The sequence below is a fragment of the Eptatretus burgeri genome, chromosome 12, assembly GCF_056783735.1.
Source record: "Eptatretus burgeri isolate ZD-2024b chromosome 12, Ebu_testis_v1, whole genome shotgun sequence".
NCBI classification, from domain to species: domain Eukaryota; kingdom Metazoa; phylum Chordata; class Myxini; order Myxiniformes; family Myxinidae; genus Eptatretus; species Eptatretus burgeri.
In genome coordinates this window covers 36,647,895-36,667,268 of record NC_140972.1, presented here as the reverse complement: position 1 = coordinate 36,667,268, position 19,374 = coordinate 36,647,895, and the positions used below count along the sequence as shown (strand labels likewise).

General features: G+C 41.2%; 1 protein-coding gene across 6 annotated transcripts in view; it reads left to right on the top strand.

The window, feature by feature from the left end:
* Nucleotides 1-19,374, top strand: part of LOC147015421 (voltage-dependent N-type calcium channel subunit alpha-1B-like) — a 293,408-nt gene that overhangs the window by 107,495 nt on the left and 166,539 nt on the right. For 5 of the 6 annotated variants that reach the window (XM_085850152.1, XM_085850151.1, XM_085850150.1 and 2 more), the window contains 4 exons: nt 7,646-7,758; nt 15,734-15,846; nt 16,664-16,795; nt 17,269-17,341. In XM_085850152.1, coding sequence (XP_085706278.1) covers nt 7,646-7,758; nt 15,734-15,846; nt 16,664-16,795; nt 17,269-17,341 — 431 coding nt within the window. The remainder of the gene's footprint in view (nt 1-7,645; nt 7,759-15,733; nt 15,847-16,663; nt 16,796-17,268; nt 17,342-19,374) is intronic. The other variant, XM_085850153.1, reaches the window with a different exon arrangement.

Sequence of the window (19,374 nt, the reverse complement as noted above, 5' to 3'; positions counted from 1 at the left end):
TTTCTCAACAGGTGGTAGCACTGGCTTGAGTTTCATAATTGGACGTGCATCATAATCTTCCTGTCAGTACTGTGTTAGCTGTTGTATCGATCGGGTGTGTTTTGTAGCTACATTTGAGTTTTGTTAAAATTATAATTTTTGCAATCGTGTTCTGAATGGGAACGACAAATTTATGGAACAGTGAATCATCATCAAGTTTTTGGTAAAACTAAATGAAAGTAGCACGGACATTTTTAACAAGTTGAAGCTGATGTAGGGAGAAGATGCATTTTCAAGATCTTGCATGTTTGAGTGTGCCAAAAGGGTTGTGGAAGGGAGAATGGACGTGAATGATGAAGCGCGGTTGGGACGCCCATCGATTGCCAAAATAGACGAAAATGTCGAAAGGGTGAGAATGTTGGTCAGATCTGACTGATGTTTGACAGTAGGGATTGATAGCGGATCAGGTGAACTTGAACATAGAGACAGTTAGGTTGATTTTACCCAAATAATTCAACATGTGAAAGGTGTGTGCCAAGATGGTCCCAAAGAACCTGAACAGCAGACAAAAAGAAGGGAGGCTCCAGGTTTGTTCTAACTTGTCAGAACGGATTCATTCAGATAATCATGATCTGTTGAACAAAATCATCACAGCAGATGAGACCTGGATCTATCAGTCCAACCCAGAAAGGAAACGACAGAGTCTGCAATGGAAACCCTCATCCCCAAGACCAAAAGCAGCTCGCATGTCAAAGTCCAAAGTCAAAACGATGCTGATTTGTTTTTTCAACATCAAAGGGAGACACATATCTAAAATATAAAACTCTTTCTAACCACTGACTGACTCACTCACTCCCTGACTAATATTAATGATCGGTACCTTCTGGGTGACGTAGAAAGCTGAAATTTTGTGTGCCGATGGACATCAAAGCCGGTATTCCGGGAAAATGCACAGAATCGTCGAACAAAATCCCTAAGTGAAAATATAAATAATTTGAAAAAAAAAATGAAGCAAATAAATGAAAAAAATGCAGGTGAGTGACCCAAGACAATGGGGAAGCATGGTTCATATGCTTACACAATGTGTAAGCACACCCTGCTAGTAAATATATATTTTCGATATAAAGGACACAAACACATAAACCTGTTGTTTGTGCCCCTTACGACATCCTTAAACATTCAGGTTCCTGTCTGGAATGATTAGGTTATTTCTCCGATTTGACTAAAACTATTTCTATATATAAAACGACATTTGACTATTTCTCCGGGCGGCCATCCGTTAACATTTGACGAAAACATCTCACAAACTACCTGACTGATATGGACCAAATTTGGTACGATGCATCAGGACAGCAAGGTCTCATAGGTTTGTGCTCCCATCCTGATGCACCCCAAAAAGGGAGTAAAAGGGGGTTTTTTTCTGTTGTTGCTTAACTCCGCCACCGAAGGTGAAGGAGGTTTTTTTCACCCCTCTCTGTCTGTTTGCTTGTCTGTCCCGTCTGTCCCGTCTGTCTGACTGTGTGCAGGATATCTCAAACAGTTGTGGATGGATCTGGATGAAATTTTGTGGACAGGTTGGGTGTGTGACAAGGACGAACTGGTTAAATTTTGGGGGAAGCTCCGTATCCGGATCCAACTACTGGAATTTTTAAAGTGATTTTTCACCATTGAGAGATGAGGCTAAACCGATATATAGCAGGATATCTCAAAAAGTTGTGGACAGATTCAGGCGAAACTTGGTAGACAGGTTGGGTGTATGACGAGGAAGAACTGATTCAATGTTGGTGAAGATCCGAATCCGGATCCAGATCCGATGATTTTTAAAGTGATTCTTCGCCATTGAGAGAAAGGGCCAAAAACGATAGACAACATGATATTTCAAAAATGCATTGGCCCTGAAATGTTCTTGTGGATGAAGCATTACATGGCGGAGGTGTGCGTTCTACCGACTGCCCTTTAGTTTTTGTCGTGTTTCGTTTTTTAGGTTATTGTTGTTGTTTAGTCTTGCTTGCGTTTCGTTTTTCTTGTGTTGTTGTTTAGTTTTTAGCTCACCTGGAACATGGTTCCGGGGAGCTTATGGGATGGCACGTCACCGTCCGTCTGTCCATCTATCCGTCCATAAACACTTGCAACTTCTTCTTTGAAACTACACACATGATTTTGATGAAAGTTGACTGCAACCTTCATCACCCGGTATATACTGAAATTTGTTCATGCCATTAAAAAAAACAATTGGGATATGAGGGGTTTTACAGGGTTTAGGCGGGGGGGGGGGAATGACCCCCAAAATAAATATTTGCATTCTTCTCAAAAACTACACACAATTCTGATGAAACTTGACCACAACCTGCATCACCCATGATGTACCAAAATTTGTTCACGGCATGAGAAAAATAGGGGTCTGAGGCGGTCTACTGGTGTTGACTTAACGATTAAGGTAGCTGGCTTGGTTCGAGCCTCTGTCGGTCATTGAATTAACATCAGGTGGGGTTGACTCAGCCTGTCATCCTTCCCAGGTCAGCGAAATGAGGACCAGTGTACTGGGGTAAGAACCATTCGGGATAACCCGTGTCGGAGTGGCGACCTATCCACGACTGTACTCCTTGCCAATGAAACTGCTTTGGCAGCCCTCTGCTCATTTAAGGCGCGAAAGGAATGGTGTTATATATTATTATATGAATGCAGTCTACGGGGGGCGGGGGGGGTTGCCCCCCAAAAAGGTACTTGCTCTCTTCTCGGAAACCCAGAAACTACACACACAATTTTGATGAAACTTGACCAAAACCTTCATCACCTGTGATGTACCAAAGTTTGTTCATTGCATGAAAAAAAAAATCATGCGTTTCCCCTCAAAATAGGTATTTACATTCTTCTCTGTTACATATTTTGTGCGTCATCCACGCTTACCAGTGGTTCCCTTCGTATCTTATCCAGCTGAGAAGAGGAGAGTGCCCAGGGGTATTGCCCCTATTTTGGAGGGTTGTTGTTTAGTTTTTCTTGTGCATTTAGTTTTTTGTTGTTAAGTGTGTTTTTTTAGCTTTTCAGAAATTTACATTCCAGATAAGGTATTGTCATCGCGCGCCGTCCATCTGTCCGTCTCCTTTTTCGATTTCTCCGGCCAAACCGCTGGGCCGATCTGGCTGAAATTTTGCAGCAACGTTCCTCTCCTGACTGGTAACAGAAATTGCAAAGCTTGTTCCGGTCACATGACTTTAAGTATGTCAAAATGGCCGACTGAGTGAATTTGCTCAAAAATCTTCTGCAGAACCACCAGTCAGAATGCTCCGAAATTTGGGTTACAACATTAGGTCAGGGCCCAGATAAGCTACGGGTCCAGTGATCCTATTTTTACCAACGCCACCGAAGTTGAAGGAGGTTATATTTTCACCCCTTTCTGTCTATTTGTCTGTTTATTTGTGTACAGGATATCTCAAAAAGTTGTGGACAGATCCGGATGAAATTTTGAGGACAGGTTCGGTGTTTGACAAGGACGAATTGAGTAGATTTTGGTGAGGATTTGGATCCGACTAAATGTAAGTGATTCTTCACCATTAAGAGATAGGGTCAACAATGATATATAGCACGATATCTCAAAAAGTTATGGACGGATTTGGATGAAACTTGGTGCACATGTTGGGTGTGTGACAAGGAAGAATTGGTACGATTTTGGTGAAGATCCGGGTTGGAATCAGACTACTGGAATTTTTTTTAGTGATTCTTCACCATTAAGAAATCGGGATAAAAATGATACATAGCACGAAATCTCAAGGAATTGTGTACGGATCTGGATTAAATTTTGTGGACAGGCTCAGTGTGTGACACGGACAAACTGATTCGACTTAGGTGAGGATCCGGATCCGACTACTAGTAGAATTTTGTTGAGTAATTCTTCACCGTTGAGAGAAAGGCTAAAACCGATATATAGCACGATATCTCAAAAAGTTGCGGACGGATTCGGATGAAACTTGGTGCACACGTTGGGTGTGTAACGAGGAAGAAATGTTTCGATTTTGGTGAAGATCCGGATCCGGATCCGACTACTAGAATTTTTGAAGTGATTCTTCACCATTGAGAGATCGGGCTAAAATGATATATAGCACGATATCTCAAAAAGTTGTGGACGGATTCGGACGAAACTTGGTGGGCAGGTTGGGTGTGTCACAAGGACGAATTGATTCGATTTTGGGAAAGATCCGAATCCTGATCTTTGCGGAGGTATGTGCTCTACTGAGTGCCCTTTTCGTTTCGTTTGCATGGGGACATAGTCCAGTCAAAATATGGTTGGAGGTCACACTAATTGCAAAAAAAATGAAACCACTTTTATTTGTCTTCTTTAAGTACATGTAATAACATATTAAAAATTCCAAGAAGTTCCTGGTGTGGAACATAGATTTCTGGGGGTGTGCAAAATCTGGCATATATAGGGACCTGGCGAAATTAGGTCATAGGTTAACAACACTAGGATAGGTCAAACTTCAATCATCTATGTTGAATTTTACTATTAATATTTATTGTTTAGGTCACATTTGACATTTAAATGTCCTTTAAACCATGCCCATGGTCAAACTGAGGACCAGTCTGCCCCCCCCACCCCCCACACACACATAGGTAGGGCCTAATTTAGATAAGGATACCTTTTCCTTACTCGGCATTGTTGCAAACATTAAAAAGTATCATCAGTCGTCTTGTTACCTGGTCACTCATGTTCTCACATACACCTCTGCATTCCCCACAAGCTGGATTACAAGGCAGTCCTTGTTGCCGACACCCGCAGTGCTTGGTTTGGCAGCCAGATTTGCAGCGGCATCTAACTACTTTTCGCGGTTCTTCTGGTGTGAAATCCAAGTCACTTGCCACTGGAAATAATGTTTCTCCTTGCACCCTCCAACCCCATGTCTCTGAATTAAGTTCTTCTCCTTTCCATGACTGCACCTGATGATATACGTGCAAGGAGTGATAATTGGCAGCTGCCCGAGTTGGAGGTAGGGATTTTGGGTGGACCACTTGTTTTTTGGTGGCCAGAAGTTCAAGGTACTTTTGATGGCAAAGTATGTCCAAGTTCCTTGTGACCCCAGGATTTGCTTTGTATATGCACTTCAGAGATTTTTCACCTGCTTCTGCAATTCCTTCGTTTGATCTTCCCAGATCGTTGAAAACTTCAGCTGCCTTGACAAAAGATGGGCTGTTTTTTGCCAATGAAAGAACTACCAAACTTTTTTTTTCTTCTTTTTTTTGAGCTTTTCCATGACCAAACAACCTTGAAGTATGATCACATCTGAGAACAGCATGAGGAAACAAGATGTTTCTGCAAACTTTCTCACCTAGAGTCTTTTGCAGCTTCTTGATATCAAGGTATCGGATGGGAGAACCTGCTTTAGCCTGGGGCTGGAAGTATATATTCTTGTGCTTCTTAGTTGTGTAATGGATAAGCAAAACCAGGAGATCTGTGTCGCTGCCAACCAGTATGGTCCGACATTTCTTGGCCACTACCAGTGCCATCTTCACTATCAAAAGATCAGCATCTCCTTTTGCATGACGACCATCACAGCCGGCCATTTCAAGATGCTTTCCAAGGAGATTTATGAAACGTTGCTTATTCTCTTTGTTTGACAGGAATTCATCCTTTTTCATTTGAAGAGGCATGTTTTCATGAAACTGAACTCCTTGGGCCTGGTTGGTACCAATGTGTCTTCTGTGAGTCCCATCCTTTGGAGTTGGACCACTCTGGTAACCATCAAACACTACAACTGAGTTTCCATACCTTTTGACATGAGCAACATAATTTTGGCAGATAGCATTGTATGTCTTCCCAGTTTCCCATGGTATCTTGTGCAGAAGAGCTCCACCATCAAGGACAAATTGGAATGTTGCCATCTCCATGTGCGTCTGTTCATCAGAAGGATCCCCAGCAAGGTCCCATAGAGCGTTAGCAAGCGCTGGCTTATTAGCTTTCAAGAGTTCGTTCCTTTTTTTTCAAACAGAGCTGGGGGATAGCCACAGAGTTCATAGCCAAATGCATCCTGAATACTTTCCTTCTGTGTGCTGACCATCACAAGCCTCTGAAACAGGAGAAGAGGATCAATGCTAACATCCTCACCATCGATGGAGATTTTGGACTTCGAATCCATTGCGACTGCCTGGTCTTTCTTCTTAAATTTGTACTTCAAAATTTGTTTTCCCTCCATCCTCTGCTCCAAAAATCCTCTGCTCTGTCGACATTCACATTGTCTGTTGCAATAACACCATTTACTATATTTCTGAGAGTTTCAGCATTTCCGAAAGGAGACTTGTCCTCAATGAATGTGAGTAGCTTGTTCACATCATTGGCATCCCTCTTCTTACGTACCATGGAAAGGTCCTTATGTTGCTCCTCGTTGCATGTATGCACCTATCTCTCATAGTTTCGGAGATTAAAAAAAATTAGGGAAAAGTGGCTTTCCGGCCGACCCCGCTAACCACTGGCAATGGGTGATCCAAGATGGTGGAATTGGCTTCAAGATCGTAACGCCACACCGCCTCCATACCATTATTCCTCCAAGGTTTACACGATATTTTCCTGAGAGAACACCTCATAAAACATGGGAATAGACACCAAGTTGAATGGAATAGGGGAAGAAATGGCCAAATTACACCATTTTTTAATACCGCATACTTGCCTGAAAAAGATTAAAAAGTCGCAATCATCCTAAAAACTCACCATGTTCCATACCTTCATTTACTTGGAATTTTTAGTCATTGATAAGGTAGAGCGAGAGGAACATAAAACAAGTGGTTTCATTTTTCTTGTAATTAGTGTGAGGTTTGCCCCCATTTTGGCTTATTTTGACTGGACTAACAGTAGGATCACCCCACCCGTTGGGGAAATAATGGTCAGTCTCCCACGAGGCTGTTGTTTTCAATTTTATTTGACTGCCAGACAGGCAGACAGAGTGAAAACAATTTATCTCACTCCTCTCTGCGCATACACTATCGGTACGAGTTCAGAGGCAATGTACTGCAAAACTAAATGTTTATTTTCTGATTCATGTTCTGATTTCTGTTGAAAATATTACATTCAATTGAAATTTAGTTGTTCCTTGATCATAAACTGACATTTGTAGACAGACAGACAGACTTTTCGCTTCACATGTGTGGGGTAATGATAAAGTGAACAGGGCAGAAAGACGATGTGCAAGAGCAGTTTTTTTAGGACACATGCGCTGATGCTGATTGGGCCTGTTACAGAATCGGAGTAGAGGTTTGCCAGGAACCTCTCTACCTTCTCAAGTGGGAGAGACACATATCCAGGAGCAGTTGGGTACTTGAGGGTAGTGTAGGTGAAGAATGGGAATGGTTTGTAACACAAGGGCTACATGGTGTTAGCTACATATCATGACTCTTTCTGACCTCCCCACCCCTCACCTTTTCCTTTTGAATTTAAAGACAGGTTTTGATGTCAACTTCAACAAACCCATGAAACCAATGCACAATGCCACTTTTAGGTGGCTGTCCTTGATACTGATTTGTGGAATATTCCAGAAATTCTATTTTAATTTGTTGTCAAAGAAATGTTGTGGATTTATATTAGTAATAATCTTCTTCTTATGAAAAAAAAAATGAAACTTCTTTCCCCCATCCTTCCCCACATCTTTTCATTTCTGTATTCTCTTCCCGTCTTCCTGCACAGACTATGCAGAGTTCATCTTCCTCTCCCTATTTATCTTTGAGGTCGGGCTGAAGCTTTTCGCCCTTGGGCCACAAGCATATTTCAACTCGTCCTTCAACTGTTTCGACTGTGTGGTAAGTCCCCATTACAATCATGGCTGTAATAACTTTTTGGGGAAGCAGTCTATATTGTGCCAGACAAGGGTCTGCATCATATATGTAATGCTGGAATAATCATATACATATATAATGCTGGAAAGTGCTGCCCCAGAGCAGATAGTCATCTCCACTTTTTTGTGAAATGTTGAAAGATTAAGCCATTGTGTGCCAGTACCCTGGCAACATTAGTGCAGGCATAGCAGTACCTCAGTAATGATGAAACCAGCCATTCAAAGATGAATTCACCAGATATGTGTTTAGATAATAATGTGTTCTGTTGACGTACTCAATAATGTAGCACCATTTCTGCCCAATATCAGGACAGCAGTTCGTCGAGTTGAAATGATTATGCAGTTAACCATATTGGGATTTGGACTGAATTGCTCCAAGAACCTCGATCAAGAGTTCCCAATTTGTTTCAATCAGAGAGTTTAAATAAGACGGCTTTCGTTCAATTCTGGTTCCAAACCAGGATCTGTAGATAGTGCATGAAAGCAAACAAGATACTTTATGGGCCTGTTAGGCCTAAGTCACATTTGCCACGGCGGCCGTGAGGTCTCCAAAATCTAAGGCCACTAGCAATTATACGGCGGCCGCAGTATTTCCACGGTCACACAATGTAGCAGTCACATATGTTTTTATTTTTCGGGGAGCCGCACGGCGTATTTAGAAATTGTGAAGTCCGAAAACGTGGGGTTGCCGTACAGTCTTTGATTTGATGTCGCACGGTGACCTTAAGGGGGCCCTGCGGCGGCCATAGAATTTTCAAGACAGACGCAAGGTAGCCTCAAGGCGACCGCAGGGGGGCCCTAAGGCGAACGTGCGGCCAGACGGATGGTAACGAGTGGGTTCATTTTTTTATTTTATTTTTTTTTACCAGTTTTTTTTTTCAGCTTGTCGAATTGCTACGGCGAACGTAGAAATGAAAAAAGTTATAACTCCGCGTTATAATTCCACGGCGACCCCTATGGCCTGTAAAAGCCAAACGGCGCAGGGCCACCCTGAGGCCACCGCAGAAACTCTGCGTCCGCCACACATTTCTGTCAATTCAGAGGGCATACGGCCGCCGTATCCTCACTGTAGAGCAAATGTGACTTAGGCCTTAGTAATAGTGAGTGCTCACAAAACTACACTGCTTAAATTTTCTGATGTGAATTTGGGAGCAGTGTAGTTCAGTGCTGGCATCATTTTTATACAGAAATCATGGTATGGGAAGTAGGATGTCAGCAGAAAATGTGGAAGATATTGGGAGTTGATATGCTTATGGAAGAAATATTGAGGTGATGTTGAACGCCGCTCTTGAAAGATTGGAGGGAATAAACACAGGGAGTAGGTTCCACAGATGGGGAGGATGGAAAGATGGAGGTGAACATCCACCGTAGAGTTGGGGAGGGAAAGCAGGAGTAGGTTTTCTGAATGTTTACCTTCCTGAAGCCTCAGAAATCCAGACCAGTAAACTGAATTGAGAACTGGCGTAGGAATATGAAGTAAAGGGTGTTTGTCAGACTGGGGAAATTGTAAGTAGTGGAGTATCTCAGGAATCAGTCCTTGGATCACTTTTGTTTGTAATTTGTCAATGATTTGGATGGCAGTGTAAAGAATAGACTTTCAAAATTTACAGAGGATACCAAGCTAAGAGGTAAGGCAGATAGCAAAGATGAAACGGTGGTGGAGGAGAGGAAACGTCAGCGTAATCAGATTCAGGAAAGCCCCGACACCCATTGCATGGACAAAATATTAGCAGATGCAATTCAATGTCAGGAAATGTAAGGGTATTGGACATGGACAGGAATAATATAAACATTCATTTATTTTGTATGCAGCCTTTAGCTGTGGGTTATGTCATTGCTGGTAGAGGAGCTGTACTGCTGTTGCAGTGCCCCCCTGTGGGTTAAGGCAGGAATTTTGAATTTGGTTCATGGTGCTGGCAATAGCTCGCTTACTCTTAACGAATAACACTGTGGGATCTTCAACATACACCAACGAATGCTGGCAGACAGGACCCCCAGTTTAACGTCCATCCGAGGGATGGCACGCATATTGATGCCTCACCCTGCCTGTGAAACACCAGCATGACAGTTTACAGCTGGGCCGACATTCAATTAACCCAGGCTAGATGGCTCAGATGTGAGTGTGCATACCAGTAGACCATCCTGCCAGCACAGATAATAAAAAAGGAATGATAGAATGCAACAAGCAGTTTGAGCATATTGCATAAGGGGAATATCTGTTGGTGATTGTAGCCACAGGGTTGTAGGAATCAGCACAGTGTCAGGCAGCAATAAGAAAAGGTAATAGAGTTATTGGTTGTATTCACAGGGGCATAGTACGATCTTAACAGGATGATGAAGAGGAAGTGTACTTTCTTTTGACCTTGCTAGTGCATTTAATTTCGGGCCTGACTATAAACTGTTAGAATGGTGCTTCACATGCAGGGTGTTGCATCACAAAATGTGCGGTCTGTTATATGTCCAATAGCATATCGGTTCAAAATGGAATCGGATAGGTACCTAAAAGCAACGGTTATCACCAAAAATTGGATAGGTACCTGAAAGCAATTACAGGGACATCGACAGAATTTGAAGGTGGACTGGTCTTGAACTGGACGATCTGTGAGCATTTTGCACTTCTTATGCTGTATTGGTGTCTTGAGATATTGATTCTCTGGGTTGTGTGTGTTGTAAAAATGTAACTCTCACCAAATTGTCCCCCCCTCCCCCCCCACAGCCTCAATTAGTTTTTTAATGTACAAAAATAATTAATGTTCACATATGTTATGATTGTCAATGTTTTGTCTGTGATGTACTTCTTCACCCATCCATCCTTAACCCCACTCTTAAATGTTTGAAATGCATGATTTAATCATAGTTATTGGCAAAGGAAAAGCCGGATTTTCTTTATCTTACAAACACAAATTCACAAATGGTTTCTTTCTTGCAATACCTCGGTTTGTAGTGTGCTCCCTGGTGAGGGTTCAGCCCCTGTTATGGTTGAGCTGAACTAAAACTACCATTCTGGTGCGGTGCCACCAGACGTTGCTGCTGTATACCGAGAGCATGCCGTCTTTCAAACGTGGATGTAAAGCCGGCGATGCCATCTGTACTTTTTAAATAAGTGGAAGTGAAAGATCCACAGAATCTTTTTTTTGTTCTCTTACTGACTAAGTTATCCACTTGGGCTTAGCTGTGTAAAACCTGCAGTCGGTGGAAGTTCCGAGTATGTATATTGCTTGGGCATGATATGTTAAATAGTCTCCTGTGTCGAGGTTCTCCTTGCAAAACATTCGTTCATCAAAACCTTAGCCCCAGAACTGACATGAGCGATCTACAAATGTAGCTTACAAATGTGCTTCCATGTAGCTTGATGCATGTATATTTGTATTGAACATATAGACATTGTCCATTCAACCCCTTCTCATTATCTCTATCTCAAACACTCCTTGGCCCATACTCATGGGAAACAACTTCCACTAAATCCCCATTTTTCTTCAACTACCTTGCTGTAAAAACCCTCCACAACCACACCCAGACTGCATGTAAGTTGTACCAGTGATCACCACCCCTCAAATAATTGAGCAACACTGACTGAGAAAAAAAATAATCAATATGAGCTGTTGATCCACATGCTGTTGCTGTTAAAAATGACCCCCCCACCCCACTGCCATACACTTTTGGATGTGAATTAACCAGCCACAAATATACATTGGTCTTTGAACATTAGATGGGTATTGGACAACAGGAAAGTTTTTGATGATTGCTGAACCTGACTTTTATCACCAGATTTGTATCATGAGATGCAACCATCTTTTAAGTACCATGCACTGTCCTTTTCCTTTTTTTTACAGGAGCGAGGCTCATGGAAGAGCAAGGTATAATTGACAATTGGACAAACATCAACAGAATAAATGAACAGCAAAAGAGGATAATGAGGAGGGAAGGAAACAGAAACTAGCAAGTAAATTATTGAGTTAGGAAAGGTTAATGGGGAGAATAAACATCATGGGTCAAAATTGTGGATGACAAGAATCGGCAGTGCATTTCTTGTTTGAAGTCCTCGAGGGAAGTGGAAGAGTGAAACAGAATAGCCTCTGGAAGGTGGTTCCACAGTCAGGAAAAGTGAGGAATAAAAGAATTGAGGTGTGCAGTCAGCCTGGATTTTAGAATTTTTATCAGGAAGTTTCTGGAAGAATTCATGCATTCTGGAGATTCTGGGGAGGGTCAGAGAACTGAGAGAGCAGAGGGAGCAATATTGGAGAAGAAACAGGAGAAACGAGAGAGACCACCGACCTACCTGTGATGTGAAAGCAACATACCTTGTGCTTTGGCCTCATCATGGGAGATGCCAATTATTTTGAGACTTTAGATTCCACTAAATCCAGAAGAGACATGTAATGCTGGAATGCCAGCAGAGAGCAGTACTGCATTGAGCGATGGAAAAGACCTTATAGACTGTGAGTAGCTCTGATTTTCCAAGGAAAGACTTGAATCAATGGAGAATACCCAGTCTGTGGCTGGCTTTGGAGGCAAGCTTTGCTATGTGGTCAGCCCATGAAAGGTCATGGCTGATGGTGAGGTCTATAAGTTCAAGAGACTGATCCTCTTTCAGTGGATGACCAAGGAAATGTATAGGTAGATTCATTTAATGATCATCCTGGAGCAAAAGGGTGAGACTGTGAAATTTTCCAGGATTTAAGTACATGTTCCATTTATCAGATGAGAGTCTAATAATTTCCAGACCAGCAAAGAGAGAGAGAGACGGAGTTACTGTCTGCCTAGCAGAGGGATTGAGTACTGTGTGACACAATGTGGAGTTGCCTGCAAAAAGGAAAAGTTGACTCTCCAGAGCATCGGAGAGGTCATTAATATAGATGAGGAACAAGAGTGGGCCAAAAACACTGTCTTCGTGAACTCCAGCCTTCACTGAGAGAGGGGAGGAGAAGGTTCCATTGACATGAGGACTGTGGAGGAAGTGAGAAAATCCAGGAATGAAGGCGGTTTTCTATGCCACAGGCAGAGAACTTGGCAAGCAATGCAGGTTGTTATAATGTGGATGTAAATGATTCCATCGTATCTTTCACACGAATTGGCTTTTAGGTTGATAGTATGCCCACATAGACCTGCCAAGAGATGACATAATGCATGTGTATTCCACATTAATTTGTTAGCAACAAAGTATATCATTTTAATTCGAACATTTTCAGTCAAAACACCCGACGGTGATGTGAAACATAGCTGGATGTAAACCACCAGCTGCCAACTTTCACAGAGCACCCGATAGTTTGACAGTACTTTGATTTTACAGAAATCAAACTCGTGTTGAACTACAGATAAATATCGTTTTTTCAGGAAATGTTTAGTAAACCCAACACTAACTCTCAACACTAAGAAATGAGAACGATACGTTCAGTAGGTGGACAAAACAAAATGACTAATGAGCTGTTGGGAAGTTTTCATGACGAATGGTGGGTGGAAATGTTTACATTACTTCCCAAGATTGCAGTAAACACTCCCTGGTGCACTCATGGAATGCTTTTGGTTAAAAATGCACAAACAAGAAAGATGTTGTACTTGGCACGATACTTGCGAAATGCAAATAAAGAATAGTTGCCATGGAAACAGCAATTTGGCAATTTTGAAAATTTTACCTATCAAGTGTTTTATATGATTGAATGTTAAGCATACCAAATTTGACTGATAAATTTTATAACTATGGCCTAATATGTGTTTTACATATTTTGAAAAGCCTTAACCTTGACCTTTGACTAGTTTTGACCAAATTTTACACACATATACTGTACTACACTTGGGCTTGTACTCAATGCTGAAAAGAAGAAGCAAATGCACGTCGATCCTTCTGCTGAGTGTGCTGTACTTACTGTCACCGGAAGTCCGATAAAGAGAGTGAATGACTTTAAATACCTATACCAACGCGCAGCGTGACTTGGAATGCAGAAAAGCTCAGGCTTTGGCAGAAGTTCACGCCCTCCGGAAAGTTTGGAGATCTCCAATTTGCAGACAGAGTAAACTAAGGGTCTTCAAAACTACAGTTGTGTTGATCCTTCTCTATGGGTGTGAATCCTGGACCTTGACCCAAACATTGGAGAAATCACTGGACGGCACTTACACCCGATTGCTTCGAAAAGTTCTGAATGTTTCTTGGCAAGACCATATCAATAATAGGGATCTGTATGGTTCTTTGCCCTGCATCTCTGCTATTGTGAGGGAACGCCACCTTTGCCTTGCTGGTCATGTGACACGACATGAAGAACTTACAAAGAAAGATCTACTCTGGAGGCCTGAAGAACCACATAGAAGGGGTCACCCCCTCACGACCCTGCGAGACATCATCGAGAAGGACACCAGTTTGAGAGGCGTTGATTTAGTTAATGCTATGTCTCATCGAGAATCCTGGAAAGATCTCATCATACCACCACGATAAGTGGATAATATAATAATAATAATAATAATAATAATAATAATAATAATAATAATTGGACCACTGGACCTGGAACTTATCTGGACTCTGGCCTAATGCTGTAACCCAAATTTGGTAGCATTCTGACTGGTGGGTCTGGAAAAGAAGATTTATATTGGAATTAATGCGATTTCTCCAAAAGTTGACAAAGTCGGCTATTTTGACACACTTCTGGTCACGTGATCCACATGACTTCCTCAATATAATTAACATCCCTACCCTACCATAATGTTGCAACCCAAATTTGTAAGCATTCTGACAAGTGGGTCTTGAGAAGAAGATTTTGGAAGGAATTTATGCGATTTTCCCAATAATTGACTGTCAGCCATTATGACACACTTCTGGTCATGTGATCGGCATGACCTTCCCAATTTAACATCCCTGCCCTGGCCTAATGTTGAAACCCAAATTTGGTAGCATTCTGATTGGTGGGTCTGGAGAAGATTTTTAAAGAAATTTACTAAGTCGGCCATTTTTACAGACTTAAAGTCATGTGACCAGAATGAGCTAAGGTTCGGGCATGGTCCTGATGCCTCATGGCGAGTTTGGTTTGGATATCTCTGGCGATTTCCGAGAAGAGGTTTTTTTGAATGAAATAGCAATATTTGTGGCAAAACCCCCCTTTAATCCACTTAATAGGGGGCACATCCAGATGGGGAGCATATCCACATGAGATCTTGCTGTCCTGATGCATTGTACCAAATTTGGTCCATATCAGTCAGTTAGTTGGTGAGGAGAAGATTGTTTAGTCAAATGTAGAAGGACGTACGTATGTATGGGCGGCCAGACCCCATGACCCACTATATGAGCTTATTTTGGAGAGAAAAAAAACGAAAAATGGATCTAATAGGACAAAGGGTTTAAGTGGTCTAACAGGTCTATATGAGTCCAAGGAGTTAAAAGTGTCTAAAAGGGTCCAATAGTCGAAAGAGTCTCAAGGGTCTAAATGGGTGTAACTCTATAGGTTCTTAAAAGGTCCATAGCATCTAAAGGGGGATAAAGGGTCAAAAAGCTACATCCCAATAGTATGTAATGCATAGACGAAGTCGCGGTCCAATAATACATAATTAATAGCCTCACTCATGTGGGCTGACGGAGGCTTCACCGTCCACCCATGATTTTTTTTCAGTTTTATATATAACGATTTATGTCACTTTAACTTTTGACCTTTTAACCTATTGATCTCAAAAAAATAGATTTCCAGCTTTTGACTTCCTCTATCAGTTGGTTACGTTTTGTGAAGATCGGTTTAGAATTACAACTTGTAGGTGACTGGCAGACAAACAAACAGATAAACAGATAAACAGACAAACATACTCAGGAAACAAAATATGTACTTGCAAATCTTCGATTTCACAAGTAATAATTTTAAACTGCATATTACAAGACCATATCTCTGGGGTCACAATGAAATTGACAACTGATGCATAAACTACTGAAGCACTGACTGCTTATTAATCCATTGTTTCTAACTTAGGTGGTTGTCGGTAGCCTGTTTGAAGTACTCTGGGCCTGGATTCAGCCTGGAACCTCCTTTGGCTTAAGTGTCCTGCGTGCTCTGCGGTTGCTAAGAATCTTCAAAGTCACAAAGTAAGAATACAATTTTCACAAATTATGTCGTGTTTTCTCAGTGATTATGTTTCGAAGTTATTATCTCCATATTGATGTTAGATAACTTATAGTCTTGTGTTACATGAAAAACATGACAAAAGCATAAACTGACAACTTACAGACAATCACACTTGCTTTAATAATTTTTCTTTCGCCCCATCCCCAAATATTATTAAACTGTCTCACTCTCACTCTCACTCTCTCACACACACACACACACACACACACACACACACACACACACACACACACACACACACACACACACACACACACACACACACACACACACACACACACAGACACACACACACACACACACACCTCCCAACCTTCCTTTTTGCAACAATTCCACTTATAAAGTTCATCAGTTTGTTTTGCAGTTATTTGGCTGAAAGCAACCAGCCATAATTATACAAGGAAAACTTATACAAAGTAAAAAGTAATTTTGTCCCCCATTATACCTGTGTGATAGCTCCACCTCATTTAGTTTTATTTGCATAAATTTGTCACACTCATCCAATAAGCATGGGAATCACATTCTGCTTGCCAAGTTGAGGCATAAATACATGAAAAATCTCCCTGAAAAGTGGGTCCATGCAGGTAACAGATGGGAAATCACTAAAACCATGCAATATTGAGTTATAGCAGTACCCTAGGAAATAAGCAATTCTATCAATATCTACATCACCAAAATGATGTGGTCTTTGCTCTCAAGACCTTCATGTCTTGGAATATTTGTAAGGGTATTAAAAAGAAGCTACGTAGAGATGATAGGAATGGACACATGTTTCAGATACTGGTCCTCCTTGCGGAACCTCGTCGTCTCACTCCTGAGTTCCATGCGCTCCATCCTCTCCTTACTGTTCCTGCTCTTCCTTTTCATTGTAGTGTTTGCTCTCCTCGGCATGCAGCTCTTTGGGGGACAGTGAGTATACTTTGTCTTTCACTGAGGCTATCAAGCCATCAACCACGATCTTCCCAATAAATCAACCATTTTGCCACAATGGTAGTCTGTACAGACTAAATAGCTTTCAATGAATCATGCATTTCCATCAAACTTCTTTGATCTCTGATGACCTGATAATCACAAATTTAGCTTTTTTGTGCTATGACTTGTGATTATGGCTGAAATATAAATCCTCAAATTGATTGGTAGTATAAGAGGCATCCATTTTGTATATTGTTTTGTTACTTGTACAAAACTGCAGACAAGCTGTTGAATATTCAGTTATCATTAGGATTTGATTTGTAAGAAGAGATATTTTACATGAAGTACATGAAATAAGAAGTAATAAGTAGAACTATATTAACCTTAACAAAAGATCGAATTGGCATTGAGATTCAAACAAACTAATGTAAATGTCCATGTATAAGTTGGGCTGTTCTGTTTCTCCCCAGGTTTGACTTTGAAGAGGGAACACCTCCAACGAACTTTGATACATTTCCATCTGCTATCCTAACCGTCTTTCAGGTTATTTGTCTTTTCAATCCATATTGCATAAGAATATTTAAGATGTTTTTAATTAAACGTTTTACTTCTATGTTATTTTAAATGTCATTTGAAAAATAATTTCATTATAAAAGATCGTTTTCATTTCCTCTGCCATTTGCGATGGACGGAGGTTATGTTTTCACTCGTCTGTTTGTTTGTGAGCAGATATCTCAAAACATTATGGATGGATTAGGATGAAACTTGGTGTGCAAATTGGGTGTGTGACAAGAACTAATTGATGAGATTTTGGTGAATATCTGGATCTAGATCTGGACCTGAGAAAATGATTATTCACCATTGAAGGATAGGGCTAAAAATGATATATAACATGATATCGCAAAAAGTTATGAATGGATTCGGACAAAACATAGTAGATAGGTCGGGTGGGTGACAAGGAAGAATTGATTCAATTTTGGTGAAGATCTGGATCCGGATACGAGAATTTTTTTGAATTTGCAACTGATTCTTCACCATTGAGTGATGGGGCCAAAAACGATATACATATTGCATTATATTTCAAAAGTTGTGGACGAGTTATGACAAAACAAAGTTGAGTTGGGTTTGTGACAAGAACACGTCAATTTGATTTTGGTTGAGGTCCGGATCCAGATCTGGCCTGTCATTGGGATCCAAAACGTAAACTTTTCCTCCTGGCAGAGGTATGTGTTCTTCTGGGTGCTATTTTAGTTTTTCATGTTTTCTTTTGTTTCTCTCTTTTTCTTTTATCCCTTATTTTGTTTCTTTTATTTTATCTTGCTACTAGATTCTGGAATTTCACCAGATTACCTTTCACTCACTCAAAACAGCACAACCAGTGCATAACTTTCTGAAAAGCCTTGCCAATCACTTCGTACCAATTCACCTATGGCCAATGTTTCTGTGGAACTATTCTCCATTTCACTGTTCACTGTTTCCTTCAAAAATATTTGCTAATATCACCAAGATATGCACCAGCAACAACTACACCTAACAGCACTTTTGTGCTTCAATCTCATTGCAGCATCCTCATACTCATCATGGGTTAATCTTTCTTTACAGCAGATTGAGTATAAGCTCTATACTTGAGCGTCATCCATTTTCAGGGTTGACCTGGTTTTTCTTCCCCCCTCCCTCCCCCCCACTCACTTCATTCTCTTTTTCTCTCACCTTTCTTCCACTTTTGAAGTTATGTAGTTGGAAATTTTTTCACTTAAACGTCAAAATTTGAAGATACTACTTATTCCTATGTACTCTTGATGTACCATTTAGCAGCTCCTTTCACCATTTGCCTTTTATCTATGACAGATTCAAGACAACACATTACTCTTTCATCAAAGTCTTCATAGATGCACAATGATCCAGTATAAGGAATTTGTATCTCACCCTTATACTGAGTCTTCTTTTCTTTTCTTTTTTTTTGATACATAGTCGAGGATTGTGGAGGAACTAGTATTACAGCACTGAACGGATCAGGACACAACAGGACAAAATGAACAGTAAAGAGAGAGGAGAATATCAACAGCAGAGTTGAACGCCAAGATAGAAGCAACTTGGAAAAACAATGGGTGTGAGGAGGAATTAAGGGCAGGAGAGGATGCAAGGGGTGGACAAGATGGATACCGAAGGAAACTCTCAGGAAGGACAACTGGAAATTTAGAAGGAGCAGGCATTGGTTGAGGGTGGGGGTTAACAAGGGAAGAAAAGATCATGGTTTTGGATTGGGCACATTCTGAGATGGTGGTGAACAGTTGTCTTGAAGACCTGGAAGGAATAATAAGATTGAAGAGAATGTGGAAGTTGATTCCACAGGCAGTTTTAAAAAAAGAGGAACAAATGAGTGGAGGTGAGCATTGATCCTGGATTTAGATAATTTAACCAGAAGGGGGTTGATGGTGGACCATGTATGCCCTGCAGAAACCTCGGGGGTGGGGGGGGGAGGACAAGCATGGAAAGAGCAGAGGGTGCAAGACCAGAAAGGAGGCAAGAGAAGACGCAGAGACCACCGACCTCTCTGCAATGGCGAAGTGATAGAC